Source organism: Myiozetetes cayanensis, unplaced genomic scaffold (assembly GCF_022539395.1).
Source record: "Myiozetetes cayanensis isolate MyiCay16 unplaced genomic scaffold, myiCay2020 scf5-8, whole genome shotgun sequence".
NCBI lineage: Eukaryota > Metazoa > Chordata > Aves > Passeriformes > Tyrannidae > Myiozetetes > Myiozetetes cayanensis.
Window position 1 is genome coordinate 44,754,469 of NW_026087742.1, and position 19,341 is coordinate 44,773,809.

The 19,341-nt window shown below is 38.9% G+C and overlaps 1 protein-coding gene across 1 annotated transcript in view; it reads right to left on the reverse strand.

The window, feature by feature from the left end:
* SACS (sacsin molecular chaperone) overlaps positions 1-19,341 on the reverse strand; it is a 62,259-nt gene that overhangs the window by 39,142 nt on the left and 3,776 nt on the right. The window contains exon 2 of the mRNA XM_050333167.1: positions 4,256-4,788. Coding sequence (XP_050189124.1) covers positions 4,256-4,278 — 23 coding nt within the window. The 5' untranslated portion in view covers positions 4,279-4,788. The remainder of the gene's footprint in view (positions 1-4,255; positions 4,789-19,341) is intronic.

The following is a 19,341-nucleotide window of genomic DNA, read 5'->3' on the forward strand; positions in this document are numbered from 1 at the left end:
GATCATGGCTTAGTTAAAAGTTAGAAGAACTGGAGGAATGTATTATTTTATTCCTTTGTCAAGCTGATGTGTTTCTAAATGTCAAATATCAATAGAGCAGGATGCTTTTGAATACTACTAAAAACAAGCAAAAGTTTAAAGGACACAGAGGCCAGGAATAGACATTTATTTTCATCTGATGATTTTGATCTCTCAGTTATTTGCTTTAATGTTCAAGTGAGTTTCTTGATGGCACTAAAAAAATGCTAATGGAAAGTACTTACAAGATCTATAAAATTTGTTTCAGTTTGTTCTTTACAAATAAAGAGCAGGGCAAGAAGGTACAAATAAATTATAGGATTTCAAAATCTCAAATGCTAAAATAAAATTTCATCTAAGATCCACCTCTAGGAAAAGACTAATTTAGGCTAAGACCTTGAAGAGAAGGCCTAACCTTACTCTTAACTATGACACAGTAACCATTACTCCATGAATCTGAATTGCTAAGAATCACAGAGTTTTCTATTCCAGATGGTACAGATAACAAAATACCAGCATGAAATGCTTGGGATTTCAAATTATGCAAAAGATTAAACCAAATGTTAAAAATAAATTCCTCAATTGCTCTTTGGAGAATTGCATTTGGAGGGACCACAGTGTTGCAAGAGCTGCTGTTGGTTTACATTTTTTAATAAGCAATATGTTAAATTACTGGTGGTATTTTATTTCATCCTTTGGTACCAACAGAAGGGCTAGATTTAGAACACTCACTTTAACCTTGAAACATCAAAGAAGCAAAACCTAAATTTGCAAATTGCTTTCAGTGCCTAATCTAGGTGCCCATGTTTTTTACTTCCATTTAGGACACACAGTCATCAGCTTATCAAAGGTGGGTTTTTTTCCCCATACTACCTTAAGATATTTTTCTTATTTTAATTCCAGATTACCTAATGAAGCTATTATCTTTCCACATAAGTGAGGAAGATCCACTCAATAACTAAAATGGCCCCAGATTACCCACGCATTAAATATTTTAAGAAGGATTTATTGATCCCTGTTGCCTCTGAATACTGCATCTAATCATTCTCCAAAGTTTCATAATATTTTCTTGATATCAGTGAACAGAGCCCCATGTATATAGAGAAAATTAGAATATCAAACGGAAGGAAATACAAATAGTTTTCTTAAATTATGAAAAGATACTTCAAGCTCCTCTGCAAGTGTCTCTACCTCAGACAACCCTAGCTCTTTTCCACCTCCATATCAGTTCTCTCTCCCTCCCAACAGAGTTCCATGCAGAAATACAAGCAACAATTTAACCTTAAAGAACAGGTGGCACGGAAGAAGAAACATGAGCCATATATAAGGCCTAGTGAGAGGAAGCAAAGAAAAGGGGAAGAAAGAACACAGGGCATCCTCTTCTGGGAAAACACAGGAAGTGAAAGGGATTCCCGGGTTGCGTGACAAGTCCCATCAGACAGCTGTAATAGCTACAAGTAAATACTCCTCCAAACACTACCTCATACACAGGAGTTGCAGCATTGTTCATTGGGAACCAGAGGCTGTGTTTCCATGTCCTTGTCCTGCATAAAGTAGCACGGGGTAAGACATCAAGTACTTACAGACTTCCTACAGCCTCACTGCATTTCACTCTTCTTTCCAATTTACTGGTGGAAACTTCTTCCACACTCACCCTCAACCTCAGTTCTGATGCTATCACCAAATTTAACAAATTCTTATTATTTGAATTGTTTGAGTTAATTTGGCTCAGTTTGATGGAGCTGAAACACAAAGAACAAGGCAGTTGTGATATCTTCAGAATGGAGTGTGTGCTAGCCTGTAGCTTCAGTAAGGATAAGACATGAAGATGTCCTGACTGCTTTTAGTGAAATACATGGTCAAAATTAGATTAGCTGGCTAATGGCTTTCATAAATGCCATAATTGCTGTTTATATTTCTGTCAGTGTGACAGAAGAGACACATTATGTTCCTTGGCATATCTCTGCATATTTACACACAAGAGAAATAGGAAATATAGAGGTTAAGGGAGTTTTCTGCAAAGTTAAAAGGACAGTGAGACAATGAACAGAACACCTAGAGAGGCACTCCAGTTTGAAAACTGACATCTGACTACCTTTAAAAAGAGCTAGGTACTGTATTGATATTAGAGCTTAGGTAAACTGTAGAAAAATTTTAGGTGTTGTTTTTTGTTTGTTTTTTTGTTTTGTTTTGTTTTTTGTTTTGGTTTGGTTTTTTGTAGTTGAATGATACTGAAATTTAAAAAAATCCAGTGGAAGGGTTCTGAAATATCACTACATAGTCTAATGGAAACTCAGTTTAACTGAGACTTGCAAAAAACCCCATAAAACTGCGTGAGCAAAAATCACTACATAACTGACACGACAGGATATTTGTTATTGATGATCTTGGTGGAACAAAGCCCATCATTCCCCATGATTCTTCCCTTGTACTCAGCACTGGTGAGGCCACACCTTGAGTATTGTGTCCAGTTCTGGGCCCCTCAGTTCAGGAAGGATATTGAGGTGCTGGAGCGGGTCCAGAGAAGAGCAACCAGGCTGGTGAAGGGACTTGAACACAAGTCCTATGAGGAGAGGCTGAGGGAGCTGAGTTTGTTTAGCCTGGAGAAGAGGAGGCTCAGGGGAGACCTCATCACTCTTTACAACTACCTGAAAGGAGGTTGTACCCAGATGGGGGTTGGTCTCTTTTTCCAGGCAGCTATCAGTAAGACAAGAGGGCATGGTCTCAAGCTCTACCAGAGGAGGTTTAGGTTGGATGTTAGGAAGAGATTTTTTACAGAGAGGGTAATCAGGCACTGGAATGGGCTGCTCAGGGAGGTGGTGGATTCTCCATCCCTGGAGATATTTAAGAAGGGACTAGATGTGGCACTTAGTGCTATAGTCTAGTAATTGTGGTGGTAGTGGATCAAGGATTGGACTTGATGATCTCAGAGGTCCTTTCCAACCCATCTGATTTGATGATTTAATAGTATCCAAGAATGTCAATACTGACATAGAATTTTTAATTGTTTGCAACATGAATAATTCTCAGTGCAAGAAATCTGCTTTTAGCAGAATAGGTTGAGCCACTCACACATAGAAGTCAAGCATGTGTCGAGCCTGTTTGTCTCTTGCTGGCAAGAGCTCTGATGATTTCTTAAGTCTATCTTCTGTCTAATGCACAGTCTCCAGCTTTAATATTGGCCCTGTGACTCAATCTAGGACATTACATACTTTCCAGCTCTTGTCCGTGGCAGTTCTGTACTTTTGTTTCTGGTCCAGTTCAGTCCTTGCTACCAACTATGTTGACCATCTGTCTAGGTCTTTACAAAGGCCTTCATACGTCACTGGATTACAGAAGACCTCGCTGCACAGGTAGTCTCTGCAATGCCTAAACCTCAGAGATTCCCATATATATAAAATTTGCAATAGAAGGGCCTAGTTAAGTAACAAGAAGAAAAAGAGAGAGATTCAATCCCCCAAATTTCTATCCCACAGTCATCTGGCAGAGGAAATACATAATTTCCATGAATTTTCACAGAATTACCTGGGAAGCCAGTGGAACAGATCCTGAAAGAGTAGTCAGCTGTTACTAAGAATTGTCTACCGCAGTTCAAAGCCCACCTTCTTAACATACAGAAAAAAGCAGAGGCTGTGGGCTACAGAGCTGCACATCAGTGGGGGTTCTGCAGATTGCAGGGCTGAGGGTGGAGGCTGTTGCCTTCCTGCAGGCCCAGTGACAGCAAATAAGAACACTTCTAATTACAACTTAACATGTTGTAACTTACAACAAATAAACATTTATCTCATAAGATTTGTTTAGACACTGTTCATGTGAAGAACTTGCTTTGCTTTTTAGCTGTTGACAAGATTATACATTCATTCCAGTAAAACAGTATGTTGAATTCAGAGTTAGGCAAATACAGGAAGGAAACTTTCAATTGTCTTCAAAAAATGCTTCAGTGGAGACGATATATGTAAATTGAAAGTTAGACTATGAATCCATTACTCAAAAGAGTGATTAGTTTTTTCAAGTAGTTCTCATTCATTTCTCAGAGACAATTCATAAGTAAATGCTGCAGAACCTGGCACCTATGTATTATTGTGTAACTTAAGAAATCAATTTCACCTTTAAAAGTAGCAATTTTGTACAAACACTAGTTAAGTATCAGAATCATTCTTTAAATTCTGACCATGTGGGGGAGAGCAACAATATGCCAGCCTAACAGTAAATTCTTTCAGGACTTAATTTTTTTTACCTGTTCTTATCCTCGATCTCCATTGTCTCTTTTTCTTTGATATCTTCCTGATAGGAACATGAAGTGGACCTTGGATTTATAAATTAGAAAGTTATTTTCAATCTTTTTTGCTCATCATGTCTTCAGTGGACAGCAGAAAGCGCAAGCATGTGAAAGTCCACTCAGTGTTCACTTCATCCTTGATATATCCAAGATGTCTCTGTGCTTCACCATCTGCCACTTCTCCAGTTTTCTTTTAAAGCCACTTGCTTAATTGCTCACAGAAGTCCATTGTCTTAGAAACAGATGTAGCAGGACAGATCTCAGAAAGCAAGGAGATACTGTTTAGTTTCTTAAACTGAATTCAGGCTATCTTCTTGTGCAATTGATTTATATTTATCTTCTAGAAAAGGAGTGGAATTCTGGAAGCTGCTGTTTCTGATTTTTCTTCCTTTTTTTTTCTGGAAGGAAGCACAGTTGGAAGGGTATTGGTAAGGTCCAAAAGTCTGACTCACACCTGCTAGAAGACACTTCTTAACATCAGCTCAGGAGTTCTGGAAGAAGAGACACATGGGAAAAGGGGAGGGCTATTAATATAAACCAGAATTGAACAGAACGGTATGAAAAAGTCATTTCCTTTGAGGGCAGAGTACCAGCTAGTGGTATTGAGTGAGTCATGATACTAATTATAAACTTTGTTACTTGTGTGTTACTTTTAAGCACATGGAGAACTGAGAAAGAGCAGTGAGATTTCCTGCTTCTCCTCCAGTTTAATATATACAATCAGTACAATGACAAACACATAGCTGTAAATACACTGATTAAACAGATGTCATGGTTTAATGCCAGCTGGCAACGAAGCACCACGCAGCCACTCATTCACTCCCTCATGGTGGGATAGGGGAAAGAATCAGGGAAAAAGGTGAAACCTATAGATTAAGATAAGAACAGCTTAATAATTGAAATAATAATAAAAATAATAATAATGTAATACAAAGGAATCCAGGAAAAAGAGAGACAGAAATTAAACCCAAGAAAACCAGTGATGCACAAAACAATTGCTCACCACCCTCTGACCAATGCCCAGCCCATGCAGCGATCCACCCCTCATGGCCAATACATCCCAGTTTATATGGGGAGCCTGATGTTCTATGATGTGGAATACCCTTTTGTCCACTTTGGCTCTGCTGTCCCAGCTCTGTTCCCTTACAGTTTCTTGTGCAAGAAGTCCTGGATTTAGAGTAAGCACTACTGAGCAAAAACTACAACATCAGTGTATTATCAACATTATTTTCATACTAAATTCAAAAACACAGTGCTGTACTAGTTAATAAGGAGAAAACTAACTCTATCTCAGCCAAAACCAGTACAATGGGCAATTATTTTAGGATATATATTGCTCTATGATATATATTACAGTCTTGACATAAAATTATGCCATCAAGGAAAATAACAGGCTGAGCAGAATATTTATGGAGAAGAGTTCTGCCCTTCTATTCTAATGGCTTTCAGCTAGGGGAAGAGATTAATTAGCTTGCCATGACTTTCCGCTGGGAGGATTCAAACTCTCCCCAGCTAATCCCCACTCCTAAGCTATATAAAAATCAATATCTGCTCTATGCTGCACATACCTTTAGGAGCTATTTTCTTCAAGCTGCCACACCGGATTTTGTAGCACCAGAACAGTATATAAGTGAGGCAAGGCATGAGCTGTCAAGCTGCAGATAAGAGTATACCTCAATATACTTGCTAAGTTAGTGCCTAAGGAAGATATGTTTGAGAGAGCTAGGAGGACAACAGTGGTGTTCCATTATTGTTCTGCATTTGTGCAAATGTAAATCCTTCTCTGAGCCTCTGACAGTGCTGGCAAGTCTTTTCATAGTGTGCAGTTGTGTATGTCCCTTCTCAAACAGCAATGCACAGACATTCTTTCCTGACCCAGAAAGGAAAACCACTCTGGCTAAATTGCAAAAGATGAATTAGTTTACTGTGTAAGCATGATACTGAAATACAAATGGTATGAAAGAAAGGCAAGTAGAATTTGTGGCTTGACTATTTTTTTTAATACTTATAGGTTTTCCTCAAGTCAGTAAATGAATTTATTTAGTTAGTAAACGAAATGTTGAAGTATATGAATTCTGAATGCATGTTTACTGTAGCAAGAATTATGAAGAATTTAACTTAGTATAATATGTTACTAAATGGTTTCAATATAATTTTTTTTCTGTGGATCCTGAGATGTATATCTAGGTTGTAATCCAAAGAAAAGTCCATATGAAGTCATACTTAAGTAATAAAGACTTAAGCAAAGGGCCTACAAGTCCAGACCCATTTGCTCGGGTGTGAATGATTTCAGAGAAAGCAAAACATGCTTTCTATGAAAAGAAAGCTGCATAATGAGCTGCAGTTGGGAGGGGAGTGCTAAGAAAAGGCATTTTGGCTGCAGTGGGAAGCCAGGCTTAAGGGCACTACATGTGCAGTCACAGTTGGAAGACCAGCCAGCTTATACTGATTCCCCTAAAGCATCATTAGAAAATCACATCAAAAATGTGATGAATAACATTTAAAGTTTTTTGAGAAGCTTCAGTTGCCTTGAGGAAGGATAAAGGAAAAATATGCTATAATAGAAAGCTAATTATGATTCAAGAGATAGCCCTCCATAATTAGTGACTGACACACTTTCTCAGACTCCTTTCTATTTCTAGATTTGGCCTCTCAAATGTTGTCCTGTATTATCTTGCCCCTTGATATGTTACTTGTTCTTGGTAGTGACAAGCCCAGGAAAAGAAAAATATCTTCTAGGATTTTTGACAATGACACCTTGTTCAGAAAATGGATAGGTCCAAATTACCTAAAAACAGCCTAAAAATCATTATTTCAATAAACAGTTTGCCTAGTAGAAGAGCAAGTTACATCACAGTGTGAAGTGACATCTCTACAGTGGCTAAGTCCTCAAATGTGCTTGGTGTTGCCAGCATAGATGTGACCAAAAGGTGTTGTCTGTTTGCTACCAGATCACATCACAATCCTAGAAAGATTTCAACACAGTCATGTCTGTGTTGTCTCCCATGGTAAGAAAGAGAGCCAACTTGGCTGTCAGATACCAGATACACATTTATCCTGGCCCACTTAACTTGCTGACCTTACACATCTTCAGTGCCTGAGCTGAGCGTGGTCACACAGGTTACCTTATGGTTTTATATGATATTGAGCTGCAGCATCTGAGAACATTCTTTCATTGAATTTATGAGTATAGACAACCATAAATCTCTCCTGGAAAAAAAAAACCAGTTACAACCATTGCCTATACCAATTTTCTACTGTGGGATTTATTAGTTTTTAAAAGAAAACACCTTTGCTGCAGGATTTTATGCCTGTCTTTAATTGAAATTTGGTGGAGAAGGTTTAGCAGTCAAACTGTAAAAACAATCTTCAATTCTGTGGATGCCTGTGATTAGTTGTAGGTAGAAGCCACAGGTATAGCTACACAAATACCTAACTTTGCCTGCAAATCAGTTAGATGCATATATATACTAATACTGCTCCAAAAATTTATGTTCTAAAACTAGTACTGGTTGTCTAATTATCTATCTGTTCACTCTTCATCCACCCTTTTAATATTAGGATCAGTCTAAATGAAATATACATTTAGTTTCTTTCCTCAACAGTAACTAAATCAAAACTGTTAATAGTCCTTCCAGTAGCATGGGAAGCATAGAAGAGCCATCAGAATTATTGAATACAATCCACAGTTTAGAGGACAAAATTTGTTTACAAATTAAGCAGTAGCTAATGCTCAATTGATGTTTCATACTGTCTGAAAGCACAATTTGATCACAAAACCATTACTGCTTATGGAACTTCTGTTGGAATGAACAAGACCCCAACAACAGGAGGTGTGTATATCTTCAAGCAGGAGAGCAGTTGCGAACAGCACAGCATGAGAGCAAGCTGAGCTGACCAGAGCTGCAGCACAGCTGGGTAGGCCACTAGTGGGATGTGCACAGCGAAAGATACCCCATCCACCTGCTGTACTCATGGGTAGCCTTGACTGAACCTACAATTTGTCTTCAAAGTTAAAGGATATGCTGTGGTACAACCACCTCACCCTAATCACGGCTCCTTTCAGTACTGTAGGTACAAACAGTCCATGTGTAAATGGGGTGGGATGAAAGTATTTTGCTATAGGACATTTCATTCTCCTCCCAAACTGCTTTCTTAGTTAACTGTAAATTGAATGGGAATGTACAACTCATATCTCATACATATGACATCATTTTGGTTTTACCAATAATGGTTTTACCAGTAAGTACAGGGATATGTGCCTTGTGACACAAAATAAGAACTTGCATTCTGCTAAACTGGTTAGCATGACAGAAGTATCCCTTTAAAAGGGAGAAAGCAAGGATATCTGGCAGAACTAAAGGCTGACAAATGAGTGCCAAGAGAGTTCCAACAACCTGAAAATAAAATGTGCCTGAGGTCTAATCTCTGATCTCAAATAGTGTGGAGTCATCTCAGGGATAACTCCTGTATATGGTTACAAATATAGAATGGCTCCCCAGTTTCACTGAATTCAGCTTTCTCCTGGATTTATTAGGCAGGAGCTTATGACAGGTTTATTTCTCATAATTAGGATCCCACTCCATGCAATAACAGAAGTAGGTCTGAATGAGCCTAGACCAGACTCACTACAAATATAACAAGGGCTGGTACACAGTCCAGAGAAAGCAGCTGAACCTTGAAGAAAAACACTGTCCAGGGGTTAAAATTTTAAAAAGAAAGATATCTCTTAAATATAAATCATTCCTGTCAACACACAAGTATACTAGCTGAGTTAAAAATGCCTTTCTATCCAATTATTTCAAGGCTATCCCACATCTGCAGGTACCACACAAATTTAAAGAGCTGCTTCTCAGAGGTAGCTATTCTGCAGAAATTTGAGATGGACCTGATAGAGTGCAATATAATAATGTGCCAGCAAACTAGAAATGATGGAAGTAAAATATCCTTAATATGTTCACTGTCTAGACGGTTTTTGTGTAGCAAATTCAACTGATATAAGTGGTCCATGCCATCAACAGATATAAATCACTGGTACCAGCGAAATGTATGTCTCTGTATTTATACTGTTATGCATTACATCAGTTTTCATGCTTTATCACATACAATTTAAATATTAAAAGTAAACTAAAAGTTTTCAAAAATTCCAATACTTTAATAATATTTATATTATTGATAGTATTAATTATACAAATACTATATTGTTAATGCTATTCATATTATAATGGATAAAAATGCTACACTCGTTGATTTTTATATAAAGCAGTGATTGTAGCTGTACAAAAGTGATTCTTTCTCTAGAGTGTGATGATTTTGATGCATTTGCACATCATTTCTTTTTGAAGAAACATCAGAAATATATGTAAAAGGATAAAAATATTTAACACATGAAAATCAGGTCAAATGTTGTAGTCAGTTTTTGAAGAAAGTCAGTTTTTACCTACCCTTTCCAAGGTCACACCAGCAACAGAAAGAGCAGCAGTTATCCCCCTTATCCCCATAGACTAGTATAATCATTGACCAGCAACTCCATAATTGCCACAGTTTCCTAGAATAGCAGTAAGTTTGACAAATAAAATAAAATCCCAACTAACCCTGAGTTGATAACTACATGCCACATGGGGAGTGAGAAGAAAAAAAAGCTCAGGAGGCTCTACCAAGCTATTCCCAAATCTGGCATTGTATTTGACCTTGACTGCATGAACCAGGCACCCAAGCAGATACTTGAGAAAAGTGATTTATTAAGGAAATAGGAATTAATTGCAACTGGTTTACATTTAGGCAGTTTTAGCACCTAATCAAACCGCAAGACTTAGAAGAAAAAAAAATGCACCACCATAAGTGTGGATGAGAGCACAGACGTATTGCTCATCAGAACACACACTAGAGTTTCCAGGCAAGCTCAAAACAATGCTGACGTTTGTTATCCAGAGAGACCTTATAGCAGCCTTGCATTACCTAAAGGAGACCTACAAGAAAGCTGTAGAGAGACTTTCTGCAGGGGCATGAACTTATAGGGCAAGGGGGAAAGGCTTTAAACTGAAGGAGGATGGGTTTAGGTTAGATATTAGGAAGCAATTCTTTACTGAGTATGGTGAGGCACTGGAAGAGGTTGCCTAAAGAAGTTGTGGATGCCTCATCCCTGAAAGTGTCCAAGGCCAGGTTGAATGGGGCTCTGAGCAACCTGGTCTAGTGGGTGGAAGATGTCCTTGGCCCATAGCAGGAGGCTTGAATTACAGGATGCCATCCATAGGGACCTGGACAAGTTTGAGAGCTGGGCCCATGTGAATCCCATGAGGTTTAACAGGACCAAGTGCAAGGTGCTGAACCTGCGTCACGGCAACTCCCAGTATCAATACAGGCTGGAAGATGAACAGACCAAGAGCAGCTCAGCTAAGAAGGACTTGGGAGTGCTGGTGGATGAGAGGCTGGACTTGAGCCAGCAATGTGCACTTGCAGCCCAGAAAGCCTATTCTGGGCTGCATCAAAAGCAAAGTGGCCTCTGTTCTCATGAGGGAAGTGATCTTGTCCCTCTATTCTGCTCTCATGAGATCCTCCTGGAGTGCTGCATCCGGCTCTGGGGTCCCCACTAGACAATCAGTCTGTTGTAGTGAGTTCAGAGAAAGGCCACCAAGATGATTAGAGGGATGGAGCACCTCTCCTATGAGGAAAGGCTGAGAGAATTGAGATTTTTCAGCCTGGAAAAGAGGAGGCTTCATGGAGACCTTGTTGCAGCCTTCCAGTACAAGAAATATGGAGAGGGACTTTTACAAGACCATGCAGTGACAGGACAAGGGGGACAGCTTCAAACTGAAAGTGAGTAGATTTAGATTAGACATTAGGGAGAAATTCTTTACTGTGAGGGTGGTGAGGCACTGGAACAGATTGCCCAAAAAAAGTTGTGTATGCTACATCTCTGGAAGTGTTTAAGGCCAAGCTGGATGGGGCTCTGAGCAATCTGGTCTAGTGAAAGGTGTCATTTCCTGTGGCAGGGGGGTTGGAATTAGGTAATCTTCCAACCCACACCATTCCATGACTCTATGATCTGCAGCAAGGTTCTGTAGTTCCCTCAAGCTGAATGAACCACCTCTCCTGTTCTTTGCCTCACAGCATGGTGGTCATCTGACACTCACTGAAATGTACTTATTGTGAAAACTTCTTTATTATTAAAAGAGAGAAGACAGCCTCCAGCAACAAATAGTGAAGTAAGGCCATAATGGTAAGTAGTAGTTTTGGTACGGATGCACCTGGAAAAGAGTTCAGAGCTACCTGAGCAAACAGAGCAACTGCTAGCTCCGAAACCAGAAGCAGCAGAACAGTAATAACCCAGTATCACAGCAAGCAGAGCTGACAGCCCTATTGTTCTCAGGATGAAACCAGTGCCTCCTCAGCTCAGTGCTGCATGGATACATCAGCTGACTGTTATCTCAAGCCATGAAGTTGAGGAAATTAGTCTCAGGGGCATAAAAAAGTGCAATACTTATTCTTCAGAATAAGTTAAATGAAATTAAAAAAAAAAAAGATGTCTTGTACCAACTTCATCTGTTTCTTTCTCAGAGGAACAAAGGAAACACAGTTCTCAACAAGTAAATGTGCTTAACACAAGACCTGCAGTAATTCACTTATGGAAAAGGTGACTCAAGAAGTATGACTACATGCAGCAATACATGGCAGCTGGAGCAAAGGGCTTTAAAATCCCCACAAAACTGAGGGAAAGGACCATGTGGTTAAAACCTCACCACTGTTCTCCAGAAACACGGAGATTTTAAGCCCTCTCCTCTGAAACTGAAAGCAGTGTATACCACACAAAAGGACAAACAGAAGGAGAACCATTGTGCTTAGTGGTAGTTCTGAACCATTTAACAGGCTTTCCAATGAAATGGGAAAATGACGCTGTCTATGAATCATAATACAGAAACCTAAAGAGCTCTGTAGACACAAACATATAAACAATAGGGCTGTTAGGCTGAGAAAAAAAATAACAGGAATATGAGTTATGACTTGACTGCACAATATGATACAATTTAGAGATATACAGCTTAATTGATAAGCTCTTCTTGCTCCAAAGCAGGGTACACTAAGTCCAAGCTGAACACTAATTTCTAGTATCTGAAACAGTCTGGATCATCCACCATAGCAACACACTGTTCTGTCCAGACTTGCCAATACAAGAATTTTTGAATTATCTAGCAGTGGGGTGTCAGTCTCCTGAGTCCCTGATGAGAAATCAGATGAAGGACAAGATAGAAACTGAGACCTTATACAGAAAATACTAAAATTCCAGAATAATTATACCGGTAGTGGTTTGTTGAAGTCAGTCTCTGTAAGTGATACAGGGCTGGAAGGAAAAGTAGTTGGTCTAATGCTCTGAAAATATGATTCCACAGGGAGGGAAGTGAGTACTTTTATGGATCTCCTTCCCCTTGTTTTTCTTTTAAATAGATTTTGTTTGGATTGCCAAAATCATTCTTTTAGCTACAAAAATATCTCCCTCAAGCACTTCTCTTCAAGAGTAACCTGGAAAACTCACACCTTGATTATTGTTTTGCAACATGACTAGTGGTTGAAATACCAGGAAAACCAAATACCCTTCTCGGTTAGATAAGGGGACTACAGTGTGCTGTATACAGAAAACCATTTTAACAGATACACAAAGTCTTGGGAGTGCACCTGAAGTGCACTTTACAGACATGCACTTAAGATAAAACAGTAAATGAACTTATTCCAAAAATGAATTTAGGAAGAATATTCATTTACTATGAGATCAGTCATGCCCTAAATTCTGAATACATAATCTTAGAATCTGAGTTCTTTGTACATTTCCTCCTACACTGCAGACTAACAGGCAGTTCAGGCTTAGGTATCCTGAAGTATACTGAATCAGAACACCTTTGTTAGTTGTTTTAGATGATCAAGAATAATTCTTCATTCATATTCAAATGTTTAAAGAAGAAAAAATATACTTAGGAAATTTTCCTACTTATTAAGTAAATCAAGCTCCAAATTATTATCATAACTAATACATATATATGAAAAGTTATCCTTTCCCACATTGTATTTAAAGTAGTTGTTTTTACCTTCAAGTGAAGGGATTAGCTATATTCAAATCTTGGTACTGATCTTAATTCAGCATTTCAGTTAAGAGCAGATGGGTTCAGAACTTTAGAAAAAATTTTCTCCAATCAGTAAAATGAATTTATGTTTGGTTTAGGCATTACCATTCCCTGAATGCTATTAATGTAGTATCTGGCCTTGCTACCTTCTCTGGCCTAGCATCTTCCCCTTTGTTCACCTTGCAGCACAGATGGCCAGGAAGGAAGGATGTTAGCCTGCTGCTAGGAGTAGCTATGTTCTTAGAAGGACTTTCTCTCTTCCAAGGACAGTATGGGCTCTTTTTCAACATTATTCTTATGATTGCAATGAGGATTGGAAAGAATTTATTATCATAGTGATTTGAAAGTCCTGAGAAAAAAAGCTTTTTCAAGTGCTGAAATAATTTTTTTCTTTCATTAAATTAGTATTTATTATTGTATGGAGGTTCCCCCTTTTGTTTGCAGATATTTGAATTCAGGAAATCTTGATAGCCGCAAAACACTAACCTGTGTTAGCTATACATAAATGTGATTAGTTGAATGACTGTATGAATGTGTTTGGCAGTATCTCATTCTTTAAGGTCTGAGGTAGATAGAGATTCTTAGACTACAACTCAGAAATCTGCATTTGACTGACAAAAGCCTGAGCAGAAAATTTCAAGTGTACAGTTACAGAATATTCCCAATACTTTCATAGAGGGGAAGATATTAGCAAGTCTCAAAGGAGCATTAATGAAGCTAAGCATTTTCCTAATACTTATCCTGTCCTTAATTACTCTTAGAAAGAGCCTTTCTTCACATTGAGTTAATGGAAAGCTTATGATGAGGGAATCTTGATGACATCATGAACCTGCCAAGTCATTCTGTTCTTCAGGAGGTATGAGATATACAGACAGCCCTGATTTGAGGGATCTCCAGGTGAGACAAGAGTGTATTGCTGACATAACTGCAGCTGATGAAACTGAACTCTGATTCACCATGTCAGAGACTTTCAAAGCAGTTATGGACTGCAGACTATTTGCAGTGTACTACTTCACCAAAATATGCATCTCCTACTCTGCAGCAGCTTTCAAATGATTTCCAGGCACATTTGAGATATGACTTCTGTACTTCAAAAGCCTCATTCACAGCCTATTACAGAGGCTAAGTAACAAAGGCAAGTAGCACTCTCTTTTATTTTTAGCATTCAGCACGGGAACCAAGATGACAAGGCTAGTAGAAAAAAAAGTGCAGAAACTGAAATTCCCTAATTGAGCTAGAAGTTAACTCACTCTAATTGGAAGAAATCAGGTTATCTCTGACCAAGAACTCTGGACCATGAAATTTCAGGTTTAGTAGGAAATATTTTTAATAAATCAAACAGAGGTTAGTACTGTATACTGTGAGAAAGTGATCTGGGCAACTACAGATGCTTTGTGTATCATCAGTAGTGCACTCATGCAACTCAGATTTGCTAAGTGTAAGGGTACAAAACAAAAATTAATGGATACATTTAGTCAAAAATTGTTTCAATGTGGTCTCCTAAAAAAGAAGCTAATGGTTGTCCAGTCAGCTGGCAGAGAATTTCAGTGTTTATGTTTGTGATTTTGTCCTGTTTGTTGCACCTGAACATACCATAAGATGACCCAGCTTAAGGTAAAAAAGCAAAACACATCATTTTTACTCTTGCATCCAGACATACCACAGGACTGTCTGATTTAGGCTGGGGAACAAAATATTTTGTAATAGCTGTTTGTTTGATATAGTAGCACTGTAGTATCAAATCTAGAATAAAGGTAACTATTAGAAGGACTCACAAAATTCAGAACCTACAGATACGTCACAGCTACCTGAATGAAGAGACCAGACTTGTGAAGAGAGGAGAGAAGAGAAAGCATGACTTTGGACCAGACTGATCCTGACCTATGGAAAAGTATATAAGCTCCAGCAATACCCAGTGGCACTTGGGGAAGACAGAAGAAGCCCTCTTTAGTTCCAGATTCCAGCCCTGAAGAGCTCTCAAGTCCAGCCATCTCATCTGCGGAGACTAAACCATCAAATATTGTGGCCATCAGGGTCAACCAGGCAGTATCCGATTTACAATATCTTATATCTAGGGCTTGTCTGGCATGTGTGATTGAAGCTATATGCTTAGTTATTAGAGTACTTGAGTAAAAAATTGATAGCTTTCAGTGTGGAGACTTGCCTGGTATCTCAGAAAATTCTCCTCGCACCAGTTCCCATTCCACTAATAATAACAGTTAAAACACCCCAGTACCAGCTGCAGAACCAGTCCTAGAAATAGAACTTGCAGTACCTGTTAGCAGAACATGCTGTTAGCATAACACTTAAGTAGCTGAAAGATTGTCTGGGTTCAGTATTTCATTATGAAAGTAGAGTTCATTAAGAGATTTTTGCAAGAGGACAGCAATGAAAGGGAGGGAGGAGATAAAAGTGACTACAATTTCCTTCCCATGAACACCAGCTTGTAGGGACATATGGTCATGTTATGTGATGTGGGTTCAGACACAGGCTGCACAGTGCCTCCTCATCATCCTCACTTCATTCAAATCAGAATGTGTCAACCTATAAACTTCTGTGGGAGAGAATTCTGAGAGGTTAACCTGAAAAACAACAAATCCCCTATTTTGCCCAGATGGTGATGCTGTTTGATGTACACTGGGATGGGGTTTGCCCTCCTGGCTGCCAGGGCTCACTGCTGACCAGCGTCCCCATCCCTCTCTGCAGGGTTGCTCTTCAGCCCCTCCTCTCAGAGTTATTCTTGTGCCTGGCATCACGCCAGCCTAGGTACAGAATGCAGCATATCAGATGCACACCAACTTGTGTGTGCTCAAGACCAGAATCAGGCTAGATCTTGGCCACACATCCAGGTAACCCTGCTCGCAGGCCTCTGTGCCCCCTGTGGCTTTACAGTGCTCTTGAGAGATTTGTGGGAGCTTAGAGGAAACAGGATTCATTTTAGGTCAAAAGACCTAAATACTGATGGTTAGTTAGATTGTATAAAACTTTTGTATAGCATAAAGTTACTGACACAAACTTAATCCTGAGTGCCTCCATGACTCAGGTCCAGGAGAGAGGCAGGTCCATAAGTAAGAAGTGGGGAATATTTTGCAGGCCATCTCTTTCTCCAGAACAATTCCACATAGCAGCCAGCCAAATTTTCCTTCAAAGGATAGGGAGCTGTGTCAGACTCAAGAGCGAAATGACCTCTGATGAGTGCTTTTCATCTTTCTGTCAAAGGGTATTAAGACCAAGAGACAAATACTTCTGATGTGTTTGTTGCATGGTTAATTTTTTTTTTTCATTTACTGATATTAATAAAAAATTAATATGTTTTCTTTTTGTCTTCATTTCTCCAAGCCTAGTAAAAAACGACTTTTATGATCACTGCATACTTATACAAGTATGGATAGAGTTTGACAGACATGAACAGAAGTAGTTTTATCTCTGTGCTATTTGTAAGCCAGAATTGATGACAAATGCTATGCCATTTTCTGTCTATGACCAGTGTGCTCTTAAGCAGGGAATTCATCTGTATTGATTTCTTCTTTTTAAGTGGGAGTGCTTGTAGCTAAACTGGGACATATTATGCTGAAAATTTTCATCTAGGAATGCCAAATGTTGCAGAAGCAAGGAGATTAACACAGAGATTTGCCTTGAATCAGCATACCAAGACAGTGGGGAGGAAATATTTTAAAAGCTGAGAATACCTAAGTCATTTGCAGATGTTGCAAACCAGAGTGAAAGCACTTAAACATCACCTGTTTATTTAGCAGGTGCCATTCACAACAGCAACTGCTGTTGAAAACTATTCTTAGAACTCTGCCAAGATTTGGTAAGCCCATGATTTGACATCTCTTCCTTTTTTTTGTATTACTTCACAATATACTCAATTCTAGGTATTACTTTCTTAAGAGCTGTTTCAATGGATTTCTTTGCCCCCAATTCAAAATGCTAAAAAGGTGGACTGACACTGAAAGAAAATGACCAAAGGACTGAATATGAACATTTCAACATATGAAACAGCAATAACAATATTCACAAAGAGCTGTATTAAGCAACAGGGGTTGCATAAATAAAGTTGCATTCATGAGTGTCTGCAGAGTGTTTTGAACTTCTTGATTAAACAGCACCTTATTAACGATAATTACGATTAATGAGAAGCTTATAACAACAAAGCTCTCTTTGCAAGCACTGCAATAGAAAGAAAGAAATGAGAAGCACATTTTTGTATTGGAGTTGCTACAATAATACTTAATATATGAAGCCATGCTGAAAGGGTATTTGAAAGATTTCTAGATTACAGAATTTGTGTTGACTGAAAAGAAACAAGCACTTTTTTTTGTTATTTCTTGGGTTTTTTAATAAATCTGTAAGACTTCATTGTTATTCCATTTAATCAAAGTAGAATTTTACAACACATTAAGAGAGATGCTCAGACATCAAGATAAAGGGACAAGCAGGAGCCCCTGAGATAAATACACTCAACAGAGTCTAAACAATTTTGGTGCTCCATTAAGTTCCATAAAGGAAGCTGCTGCCTTTTCCATCCAGCTATAACATTAATCCATTAGAGAAAGAGGAGACAGGGTCCTTCTCATTTATTATTTAGAGGACAGTGCATGCACAACTTGTCTGTGACATCATCCTTGTCACAGCTAATGAGAAACTGCAATAAATCCATTTTAATGGATCTCTCACAGAAGAAATTTAAAATCCTTTTCAGATCTAATGATCCATTTTTCTGCAGTAGGAGAGAGTTTGATAACATAGGTAACCAAATAATGTATTGTATATGATTGTGTATGTCCCAAAATGATGAGCTTTCACCACCATTGCTGTTTGGGGGATGTCTCTGTGTGTATATACATACATTGTATAAACATCAAACAACCAGTATGATTCAAAGAGACGTTTTTAGCACTGTCAGGAGTAACCAAAGCAAACCAGAAAGCACTTTAAGTTCTTCAGCTCTCAAATCCAACCTGCTGTGGTGGATCAACAGTGTTATGCTGAGATCCTGCCTGGCACAGGGTGGGATAACACAAGCCAATGTCAAGACCCAGGCAAGCGTTTCCAATGCCAGTCCAGTATGAACATGAAGGTAATGAGCTGAAAATTATTAGCACTTGGAATGAGACTCCATGTCACTCTACATTGCAAAAATTGCCCTCCAGTGCACAACTTGCTCCATCTCTCATCCATGGACTGTTCTAACAGAGAACCTGGCTCAGCACATGCAGGCATGAGCTTGACTGCACCTCTGAGCACTTTTTCCTTCACTCGCTCTCCTATTTAGCAGTGCATCTGTGGCCTGGGAAGTAGGAGAAATGCAAGATGCTGCTGTAGGATTGGGGCAGGCTGGGGACAGCACTGCTATGAAAAATCTCATGAGAGTTGATCAGAAGTGATGATTCATGTAGGAATTGTCCTGGGATGGAGACAAAGACCAATAAGGAGGGAGAAATTAGAGGAGAAAGGAGAAGATTTACAGGGAGCATTTTATGGAGAAAGTGCAAGTAGCATAAGCAAGGATTGAGGGTCCTGCAATTCCCCTTCTCTCCTAACAAGCCTCCAAACATCTGACATTAGCAATTCTTTAATAGTGTGAATAACTTTACAGAACAAGATTTGGTGACAGCTGGTGCCTGCTTGTAAAGCACATCAGACCACTCTGAATCTACTATCACATTCCCCAGGATCTCGGCTTACATTAGTTAAAATCTGACAATAATTTTGCTGTTAATGCTACAGAGCTCCACAATGTACCATATATAATCAATGAAGAGATGGACAAGTAAATTAACCTGTCCTAAAAGAGCAAAGTACAAGCTGTTTCTTTTGTTTCACTGAAGTTTTAACTAAAACTCTGTTGTAGTTTAACTCCAGCCAGCAATTAAGTACCACTCAGGTGCTTGCTCATCCATCCTCCCCCAGTGGGATGGGGAGGAC